Source organism: Mesocricetus auratus, unplaced genomic scaffold (genome assembly GCF_017639785.1).
Source record: "Mesocricetus auratus isolate SY011 unplaced genomic scaffold, BCM_Maur_2.0 Super-Scaffold_15014, whole genome shotgun sequence".
Taxonomy (NCBI): Eukaryota; Metazoa; Chordata; class Mammalia; order Rodentia; family Cricetidae; genus Mesocricetus; species Mesocricetus auratus.
In genome coordinates, this window is record NW_024429186.1 from 61775313 (window position 1) to 61786872 (window position 11560).

At 44.9% G+C, this 11560-nt stretch overlaps 1 protein-coding gene across 1 annotated transcript in view; it reads left to right on the forward strand.

Annotated features, from left to right (window-relative positions):
* The window catches only part of Egln3 (egl-9 family hypoxia inducible factor 3), a 28095-nt gene extending 20514 nt beyond the window's left edge, over positions 1-7581 (forward strand). The window contains exons 3-6 of the mRNA XM_005080498.4: positions 1607-1726; positions 3390-3526; positions 5749-5822; positions 6898-7581. Coding sequence (XP_005080555.2) covers positions 1607-1726; positions 3390-3526; positions 5749-5822; positions 6898-6914 — 348 coding nt within the window. The 3' untranslated portion in view covers positions 6915-7581. The remainder of the gene's footprint in view (positions 1-1606; positions 1727-3389; positions 3527-5748; positions 5823-6897) is intronic.
* The last annotated feature ends 3979 nt before the right edge of the window (positions 7582-11560 follow it).

Sequence of the window (11560 nt, forward strand, 5' to 3'; positions counted from 1 at the left end):
TCTTCAAGCTGCAGAGGCAGGCATTGGGATTGCTAGCTGCTCAGAAAAGTACAGTGTGGCATGCCCTCTGACCATGATGAAGTGTGTGTGAGGCCCAGCTCTGCTCTGTGATCTCAGGCTCAGTCGGGAGTCCGCTCACTCTAAGTCTGTGACTTAGTTTGGGGCTGTACAGGACTAGGCATCTTACTCATGAAGTAACCTTGCTATGTATCAGGGAATATTTAACCAGACCCCCCAAGTATGTCTGAAGGTAGGCTTTCAAAGAGGAAGAATGAGCTATTTATTTATCTAGGTAGCATGGGATCTGGTTTCAACAAAGACCCATTCATAAGCTCATTGATACACTTGTCAAGTTTTCAGTGAACAACTTCTGCATGTTGGGTTCTCCTTAGGTGCTAAGATCACACTGATAGAATTGAGAAAAGCTTTCAGGCCCTCATTTTATTTTAGCAGTTCCAATATTTTCCTTAGATATCCTGAATCCCTATATAATATTTTTAAATTATAGCGGTGCCTTGTAATGAGAATAGGTTTTACATTTTGTTTGTTTTTTTTCTTCCCATCTCCATTATATCCCCCGCCCCATGAAACTAATGGTATGTAAGCCTGTAATTGTAATTCTCAGGATTTTTCTACCTGACGTTCTACTTTCTTCATTTACCCTTATAGACTTAGACAAAGAAGGACCTCAGATTATCACCTGGTTTGATAGTCTTAAGAGAGGCTGGAGAGATGGCTCAGTGGTTAAGAGCACTGACTGCCCTTCCAGAGGTCCTGAGTTCAATTCCCAGCAACCACTTGGTGGCTCACGACCATCTATAGTGGGATCTAATGCCCTCCTTTGGTATACATTCAGATAGAGCGCCCATACACATAAAATAAATAAGTAAACCTTTAATAACAGAAAAAAGAGCATAAGGATTAAGGAGTACACTTGATGTATGTACTATTTTTTCCCCTTCAAAGAGGTCTCCCCGTGTCATCTGTGCTGACTGGTTATGGTCTAGCTTCCCACTGACTCTTTACGCCCTTTGGAATTAGACATAATCGTTTTGTAAGAAAACAAGCATGAGTCCACAACTCAGGAAACTGCTAAACAAGCCCAGTTGCAAAGCCCCACACCGAAGAGCCTTTCTCTTATCGGCCCCCCCCACTTCTTTCCATCATTTTAGAGAAAATCTCTCTGGGTAGGCCAAGCATCTTACTCCCACCTTCCTGCTTCAGCTTCTGGGTACTGAAAGTACATGTGTGTGCCCTCTATGTCTGCCCCTGACACCCCGGCGTTCTGATCTTGTGGGGCTTGGATGGAAACCTGGAGTCTGCTTTTTCCAAATGAAATGCTAAAGAAAGGCAGCCATCTTGATGATGTAGATGGGTTTCTTTAGAAGGTTCTCAATGTTCTAGACCATGGGGACATTACCGGACTACTTACCCTGCACCTAGTCCTAAGGCGTGGACTGCCTGTTTGTTAAGCTTTCATACCAAAGGTTACCTCATGCTGCTTTTTATATTCTGATAGTAATCGGGGTTTATGTGCCGTGTATGCCTGCTGCATGATGAAGCTATTTAAGCTTTTCTAAACAGAATCCTTCTAATGTCTCCACAGGCAATGGTGGCTTGCTATCCAGGAAATGGAACAGGTTATGTCCGCCATGTGGATAACCCCAATGGTGATGGCCGCTGCATCACCTGTATCTACTACCTGAATAAGAATTGGGATGCCAAGGTACTGTGAAATCATGGGGGAGCGGTGGGAGTGGGTTATATATGCCATAAAAAGTACAGATATGGGTGCCCTGAGAGGAGCTAGCCATTTTCAGCTAGGTAAACCATGCAGGAGAGTTATAGTTTCTAATAGTCTGTCTCCACTTTTATTTTCTTACCTTCCCTCCACTTGTGGAGTTAGTACCAAAGTTGATGAGGTTAAGGACAGTGGCTATAAAGTTAATTTGGTAGGGTGATTGTGAAGGTCAGGGGTTAATGAGGGAGGTAATTTAACATTGGAATACAGAGCTGATGTCTCAACTCAGCATTTAATGTACACCTTCCCTGCTCCCCAGCAGCGACATTGAGAGAATTCCACAAGAGAACTGTGGGATAGCAAACTGTCCTCGAGAAGGACTTCCCACATCGTCTTCTTTCTCAGGATGGCATGTCCCGTAGGGAGCCATTTGTTGTAGCAAGTGTTGTGGCAGAGGTTGTGTGGCTTGTTTTTGTATGGTAGGTGGTAGAGATAGACTGGATAGAGATTGAAGTTCGTGTGACATGGTTTGTCCCTTATGTGCTCTCTTAAAGTCGAGAGTGACTTAGGAGTGTGGGAAACCAGAGAACTCTAGAAGTTTGTTTAGCTTTTGAATTCTGTGCATCTCTGTTTGCTGTTCATCAGTGCAGGCTCTGACTGTGGTAATGTACATAACATTGTGTCTCTCCTCTCTGTTTGGTAATAAGACTGGAGCATTTCCTTTAGGGCTTAAAAGTATCTTTTGGGATGCTATGGTGAGCAGAGTTATTGGACCAACAATAATAAACAAGGAAGAACAAAACCAACAAATATTTGAGTTTCTGCCAGAGCCAGATGTGTGTTATGTAGAAACAATGATGTGTGAAGCCTGATTTCCACACAGAAGATGATTGTTCCAGTAGGACAAGTAGATTGTACATGTGAAAAAGAAAAAGGCGGCGAAGACAGTGATAGATGTCCTAAAAGGTGCAGGCAGTGTGGTGTGAGAGCTCTCGGAAGGGTCCAGCCAGAGCGGTCAGATGAGCATTTGAAGAACTCAGAGGAATGCTCTAAGTTGTTATTGCAGGGGCAGCTGTGTGTGATGAGTGCTTAGAGAGTATTTGATGGAGCTAGGAAATTGCTTAGGATTCGTCTGCTTGCTCTTTTGGGTTGAAGCATTCTTTTTTTTTTTTTTTAAAGAGTTATTTATTTATTACATATACAGTGTTCGGCCAGAAGAGGGCACCAGAATGAATTGTAGATGGTTGTGAGCCACCCTGTGGTTGCTGGGAATTGAACTCAGGACCTCTGGAAGAGCAGTCAGTGCTCTTAACCTCTGAGCCACCTCTCCAGCCCCGGCTGAAGCATTCTTACATGAACAGTTTTGTATGACACCCTTTGACTGTCTGTTATTTTGTGTCTGTGGCCTTCATGGCTGTGGGGGTGGGAAGACGCTGATCTGAGGTGGATGAGGAGAGCTGTATATAGCTAAGCCGTATTAACTTGGTGTAAGTTTAACTACAAAGTATAAGGGGAGTAAATATTTGGGGGGTAAAACCCACTTAAAGCTGAGGTAAAGGTGGCATTTCTCTTTGGTAGAACTAACACATCCTTGCTGATAAACTTTATGTGAGATCAGGAAATAACTCTTCCTCTTCTTGGCCTTCAGTTACATGGAGGGGTTCTGCGGATATTTCCAGAAGGGAAATCTTTCGTAGCAGACGTGGAACCCATTTTTGACAGACTTCTGTTCTTCTGGTCAGACCGCAGGAACCCGCATGAAGTTCAACCCTCCTATGCTACCAGGTAAGAGCCGGGGCCACAGTTCCTCTTCCAGAACATGTATGGGATCCTAGTTCCCGGAGAACTCTTAGAACTCGCGTCCTATACTAGGCAGTGCTGGTCCTACCCCAAAACTGATAGGTAAGCCTGTTTTGAATGATAGATACTGAAGGGGCTCCTGAGAATTCAGTAATACACAACCGTAACTTCAGTTTAAAGTAACTATTAACTTTATGAGTTGTGCATACTGCTCTCACTCAGTTCCTTAGAATGCTTCTCCCTTTCCTCTGCCCCTTCCTCCTTCCCCTTATGGCTAAAGTTTCTTGTACACACTCCTGTTTCACCAGCAGTCAGAGGTGTAAGCGGGAGGATTGAGAGTTCAGGACAATGTGAGCTAAATGAGACCTAGGCCCAGAAGTGCCAAGGAGAAAACAGTAGCACCAAAAACCAGTGCTGAACTAGCCCTGATTGTCACGTATCAAAAGTTCTGCTCCTTCAAGTGAATTTACAGTTTGTCAGTTTAAGCAAGGAAAGAACCTTGGGAAAGGAAAGAATAATTTGTTCTGAATTCATTTCCTTTCCGCTCTCTGTTTGCCCGGGCTAACCTTATCGGTGCCATAACAATTGGATGTTATAGTTTTCTTGCTCTGTCTGTCCATCCATTCATTTTCGAGACAAGATCTCACGCCAGGCTCGCCTGGAACTCACCATGTAGCAGAGGATGACGCTGAGTTTCTGGGCCTCCTGCTTTGCCTCCTGAGTGCTGAGATGAGAGGCGTGTGTGGTGCACACGGTTTTTGAGATGCTAGGGCACTATGCACACTATGCAAACACTCTATCAGCTGAGCTACATCCCCAGACCTACAGGTGAATGATTTTAAGTCCTTTTCCCTTCCTTCCTTCCTTCCTCCCTTCCTTCCTTCCTTCCTTCCTTCCTTCCTTCCTTCCTTCCTTCCTTCCTTTTCTCCTTCCCCTCCTCCCTCCCTCCTTCCCTCCTTCCTTTCTCCTCCTCCCCTTCTCCTTCTTAACGCATAGACATACAGATTTTCAGAGTCACTGAACACTTTAAAATCCTCTAATCTTAATCTAGAAAGCTCTGATAGAAATATTTATGTAGCCTGGCGGTGGTGGCTCACGTCTTTAATCCCAGCACTCGGGAGGCAGAGTCAGATGGATCTCTGTGAGTTTGAGACCAACCTGGTCTACAAGAGCTAGTTCCAGGACAGCCTTCAAAGCCACGCACAGAGAAACCCTGTCTCAACCCCCCTCCCCCCCAAAAAAAGAAAGGAAGGAAGAAGGAAGAGAGTTTATGTGTTTCTGCCTCCAATTCTCCCTTATCTCCCAGCAAGTGCTGTGGGCCAGGCAGAGTGTGGAGTGACGTAGGACGGGGCTTGTGCTGGGAGTAGCAGTGAGGTAGGGAGAGCTGTTGCTAAACCTTAACAAACTTAACTCAGAGCCGTATACACTGCCTCTAGACATCTCCGATCCGAGCCCCAGAGATACTGTAACATGCTTTTCACACACAGGCCACCCGTTCTTACTGCTGAAGCTACTTGTGGCTTGTTTGGTGGAGTTCAATAACTGAACCCTGTTTTGTGGCAGGACTCTCTTATTATTCACCACTGTGACCAGCTTCATAGAGAAAATATCAGTAAAAGTGATTTAGAAGTCTTGGGTTTTTACTGGGAATCTTAATGAAAATTACTGTGGCTGATAATAAATATAAATGTAAAAGTTTTAAAATGCGGGCGTGATGGCTTCAGTTGCAGTCTGTGCCTTGGATAGGATAAAGCAAGGAGGGTGCGGAGCGCGAGGGCATCAGTAGTGAACTGTTATCTTTTCACCGGCGTCCACAGCTAAAGAGAGCGGGCCTTGAGCTGGGTTCTGTGACGTGTGAAAGCTCCACTCAAATGCTACCTCCCCTGCGCTGATCCCTTCCTGTATCTTGAGGCTCTACTCTTTAGCAGTGCGGGTCTCCTCCAGTCCTTCCCATGCAGGTTTTCCCATTCCATCCTTCCCCGTACAATCACCCACCGGAGCCCGAGACAGCATCTTTGAATTCCCAGTGCCTGGAGCAGGTGTTATATGGCATTTATACAGCACTGAACCCGAAACCAATGATTTTAAGTTAAAATAGGAGTGGACTTCCGATAAGAGATGGTTTTACAAGTAATTTTAGTGTGAACTTGACAGAGTAAGTTTGAAGGCTTTGGTGTTCTCTAGTAACACGGGCTTGCCTTTTGCAGGTACGCTATGACTGTCTGGTACTTCGATGCTGAAGAAAGGGCAGAAGCCAAAAAGAAATTCAGGAATTTAACTAGTATGTGTCTGATCGTTTTCTATGACTTTAGCTTTTTTTTTGTATTTTACAATACACTGTTTAATCTCAGTTGTAACTTAGTTTTATATATAGTGATATCTGAAACAGCCTTCATGCTCTTAAAAAAAAAATCAGAAGGAAATGCAAAGGGCATTCCCCTCAGGATGCTTACCAGTTGTGTGGTGATTTGCAGGAGATGGAAATAACTTATTGTGAATGTTAACCAGCCATGTGCAATATAAAACTTTGTCCATGAATTTGGCATTTATACAGAAAATATAGTGGCTCCTGGTTCCAGTAGCTAATTTACATTAATGTGGGATTTGACTCAGTATAAAATATAAGTATACATAAAAGTGGGTTCTTGCCAAACTAATATGACAACATCATACCTGTCACCTCCAACTATTATTTATAAACCACACTTTACAGAGTTGGTTGCATTAAGCTGAGCATGGGGAACCAGCATTTTAGAGGCTCAAGCAAGGGAATCATGAGTTTGGGGTCAGCCTGATTTCTTGTACTAAGACCTCCTCCATGTCCTGCCTTCCCCCAAAAGCTGTACAAAAGTAGTAATTTTGCCAGGTTGGTTTATGGAAAGGTAACATCCTGGCACTCCAAATGCAGGAAATGCTGTGTCTGTATCCTTTCTAGTGAATGCACACCTAAGACATCTTCCAGTAAGAACTGGAGAGGTAGCTCAGAGGGAGAGCACCTGTCAACACATGGAATGTTCTGGGTACAGTTTGATGCACTGTCAAATACATGTATGTTTGCATAAAGAAATGGGTGTAACTTACCTCCTTCAAGACCTGTTTGACCTATACCTATCAAATGTCGAGGAAGACACCTTTGCAAAGTTCTGTCAGGAATCTCAATTTGCTTTATAAAATAGGATGTTGTTTAATAGAGGAGGGAGGGAGAGAGAGAGAGAGAGAGAGAGAGAGAGAGAGAGAGAGAGAGAGAGAGAGAGTGAGAGAGAGAGAGAGACAGACTTGGTGACGTATTCATCATATTTGACTCCTAACCTCTTTTTTTCTTTTTTTCTTTCCTTTCTTTCCTGTCACCAACACAGGAAAAACTGAAGACTGACTGTGGTGTGAAATCCGCTGGCCTCGTTCATTTAGTAGTGGTTCCTGAGATTTTAAAAGTCAAGAGCCAAAGAGTCTGTAAAATCCCCCCACTGCCTCCATCACTCACATCCCTGTCTTGTTTGTGGTACTTCATGTTTTCTTGCCAGGACTGTGTTGACTTTCAGATACTTTCTTTGCCAGATGAACTCATTAGCTAACTCTAGAAATACCTGCCGACATCTTTATTGGCCAGCGGTTTAACTGATAGATTTGGGGATATGGCTGTTGAGACAGGAGCCCAGGAGTGACTCTTATTTGCACTTTATATATACTTCCTGATTTGAAAGGAGGAGGTTTGCAAAATGCATTGGTGACGTATGCCACAAAGAGGCACCCTTGAAACCTTAGCAGCAAGAAGCGGAGATACATATCATCTCAACAATTTCCAGATGTTAACCTGAGACTGGACAGTTACGACAACCTAATGACGTTATTACCTCTAGAAAGAGCTGCTGTCATCGTGATCAATTTGTAAATGTCCTATGGTGGACACTCCTTTTTCCTGGCCCCTAACCTGAACTTTGTAAATCAGTGACTTTCTTGTTGAAGATGACACCACCATTACTCTCTATTTTCACTTCTTACTTGGAGAACCTAATTATACAGAGAATAAAACTGGCCGTGTAGTTTGGGTTGTTTTTCTGGCATTGAAATTGGAAATTAAATCAAAGGACAGAAATCTTGCAGGTGATTCAGCGTTAGTGTCTGCTCACTGTGTGGGCGGAGCAAACCCTAGTGCTACACATCACCCGTGTGCGCCGTGAACAGGTGGAGAGGGGAGATGTGGTGATCGGCAGCACAGGCAATCCCTTTCCTGGGTGTTCCTCTTAATCGTTCAGTATTAGCAGCAACAAAGAGCAGTGTGCTGTCTTCTTGAAAGGGATTGGAAATAAAAAGATCTCAAAGCTGTTAGAGTTCTGCCATGGTGTCTTCCCCTACCAACTTTCTTTAGCCACCTTGACCCATGAGAGCAACTGGTTGGTAGTGCTGCCAGACGTTTGGGGTTTGCCGAGACTCTAGATGGTTCTACTGCTTCAGGAACCAGCTGCCACTTTTTCCAGAACTCTGCAGTTGGCACCTATTTTGAAAAAGTTATCCATCCTAGTTTTTGCTTCTACCTCCCTGTCTTTCAAACGGCTTTAATTTCTTGCTAAGATCCCACAAGCACCGCAGACCCGGAAATGTTTTGTTTCATTGTATTCAGATGTACAGACTTTCCAAGAAAGAATTGGTATTTTTTTCTTTAATCATTTGGGAAATGTTCAGAAAGATTGGTCATTCCTTCCCACCATGGCTCTGTTTTATTTATTTAGTAGTTTCCACCTTCTAACTTACAATGTCATTTCCTTATTTATTATGTTTATTGTCTTGTAGCCTACGGTGTCTAGAGTGTTGAGTACAATGAAGACAGGGACTTTGCACATCTTTGATCAGTGCAGCATATTCCCAGCACCTAACCCAATGCCTGGCATATAGCAAGGGCTTAGTAAAAATGTGTTCAATAAACTCAGTCTCCTCTAGAATGGCTTGATTCATTTCTTTGTCTTTGGCAAGAAAGGCTTGTTGGGTTTTATATCTTTGTTTCTAGCATTAGGCTGCATTTCTTTCTTTATTGGATCTAGGACAATGGTTCTCAACTTGTGGATCATGACCCCTGGGGGGGTGGGGTGCCAAACTACCATTTCACATTGGGGGCATATCAGATATTTATGCTATAATTCATAACAGTAGCAAAATTAGCCATGAAGGAGCAGTGAAAATAATTTTATGGTTGGGGGGGTCTCCACAACACAAGGAAATGCATTAAAGGGTCACAGGAAGGTTGAGAACCACTAGTCTAGGGCCTCATACTGCCTGGGAGCATTCTTCCCCTGAGTTGTACCATCCCCACCCCCCCCACCCCCGTCGTTGCTATAAAGTTAGGCTGACAGCTTTAGAGAGGCTCTGGTCACAGTGTCATTTCTTAACCTGTTTACCAGTGAGTAGGTCATTCACAGGTGCCATGTCCCAAACAGCTGAGACTTGATATGACGGGGATGGGAAAGAGAATGAAAACAGGACAGACGGATGGATGGACAGACAGACAGGGATCAGGTGGGCAGTGCCTGCCCAGATGGATCAGTACCTCCTACACCACAGTGGAACCTTACTATGTACAGTACTGGAGGAGTTAGCTGGTCTCGGGAGCTCTCTCGAGTGGAGCTGTCTGAGGTTGCAGTCGTCTGAGAAGAAACAGCTGCACACACACCCTCGGCATTAGTGCTCTGGCGCCTTCCTGAGCCTCACCCACACAGGGCAGGCTTTGCCATCCTGTGGGCCGAGGTGTTGGATCCTCGACATGGCCATGCCCATGTCAACAATAGCCCGTACCTCGGGACTTCATCTGCTCTATAGGCATGTACCCGGGGCTGCCCCCAGCACACCCCCACCACACCCTGCTGGTACAGTCGTGTTTCCTTTAATGGCTGTGAAATGATTGAGAGTATCAGAAAATACCTTCATACACAGCCACCTAGATGCCCCTCAACCTAACAGGGGATAGAGAAAATGTGGCCCATTTACACAATGGAGTATTACTCAGCAGAAAAAAACAATGGAATCTTGAAATTCGCAGGTAAATGGATAGCGCTGGAAGAAACCATCCTGAGTGAGGTAACCCAGTCACAAAAAGACAAACATGGTATGTACTCACTCATATATGGATTTTAGACATGGATCAGGAGAGTGCTAGTCTGCACTTCCACTGACAGAGAGTCTGGGAAACAGGAAAGAACCTAAAAGATATGCATGGTACCCAAGAGAAGAGAAATGAGGCAAGATCCTCTGAACAGATGGGGAACACGGCGAGGGGTGGGGGGGAAGCGGGGACCTGGGAAATAGGGGGAGAAGAGGAAGAGAGAGTAGGACTTGGAGGAACAGGAAGGTTGACTGGGGGGGGAGGTAGGATAGGGGGAAGAGGGAATCATAGGTTAGAAGACAGATCAGGCACCATTGTGACCTCTAGTGATCTAAACGGATGACACCAATTGGCAAGCTAAGCAATAGTGGAGAGATCACCTCGAATGCCTATTCCTGATAGTGAACTTGATGTCTATAACCATCCTGGAGCCTTCATCCAGTGACTGATGGAAGCAGAGGCAAACACACAATTAAATACTGAACAGAACCCAAGGAACCCAGTGACAGAGAGAGAGGAGCGATGAGCAAATTGGCAAAGAATGGGCTGGCAAAACCAACAGAGACAGCTGATCTGAACAGGGGAGAGCTCTTGGACCCCAGACCGACAGCTGGGAGGCCAGCATGGGACTGATCCAGACCCCCTGAATGTGAGAGTCAGTGAGGAGGCCTGGGTAACCTATGGGGCACTGAGCAGTGGATCAGTGTCTATCCCTCGAATACTAACAGACATCGTGTGTCCATAACACAAAGATGAATGCTCTCTCAGCCTGGACTCTTAGGGGAGTGTCTGGACCCTGCCCTGAGTGAAATGACAGACTCTAGATATCCCCTATGTGGAAGGAATTGGCAATAGGGTGGGAGGATGGGGGGGGGGGGATGAGGGGTGTGGGAGGAGGGGAGGGAGAGGGAACTGGAATTGACATGTAAAACAAGCTATTTAAAATTAAAATAAAAATAAATAATGTTTAAATGTCAAAAAAATTCAGTGGTGGAGGAAGGTAGACAGGCTATGTGTCAAGCATTTAAGATTCTGTAAAATTGCGAAAGCCTTTTCAGGATTACTCGCCTCTTAGAACCATAGTGACAGTATTCTGAAGCAAAGTGACACATACCATCTCGTCTCACTCTATGAACTGCTGGCCGTCCTGCCTACACCCCCACCCCAAGAGCACTTAAACTGATGATCGTCATGTCCTCTCCTTTGCCAGATACCTTTCTACTTCCTGCTTTGAGCTCCTGCCTACTGTCCAGCCAAACTCGAAAGACTAGGGGGAACCAGCTCTAGCTTGTGCTATGAGGTGTGAGCATGGATCCCCCTAGATCCCTGCTGAAACCTCAACCCCAATGTACTAAGAGGCAGGGCATCTAGGTGATAAGGCCTTGGGGTTCACAGTACAGCCTTTAGGTGAGGGTTCAGTGCTTCCCTGGGCATTCGAGGGCAACAGAGTGCGTGATGCAGAGACCGCAGCCTCCCACCCCTCAGCTCTTGGCACCTTAGCCTCAGCTATCCAAGGTCCTTTAGTACAAGAAGTCACTTTCTGTCTCTGGTTCATAAAGGACTCAAAACAAGGTATGCTGTTAGAGAACAAGAAGAGAGGGCTCTATCTCCAGTGGCCACAGGAAGAATGCCTCTTGTATCTGTGGGTCTCTGGACTCAGATTTTCCTTGATCCTTTTGAATGCATCAACACTGTCTTTAGGAATCCTGATGAGGGTCTCAGGGAAGCTGGGATACATTTGCCTCCCTCTGAGGCTCATAGATGTTTACCACACGCTCAAGATACCTTGGAAACAGTATTCTGTTAGATACCCACACTATGAGAGAGGCCTCCATCCTTTAAAACTCACAGTTTAAAGCAAAAGGATTTGAATACCCTTGAGTGTAGAGATGATATAGTCTGTAAAAGCCATATGTCACAGATTTTAG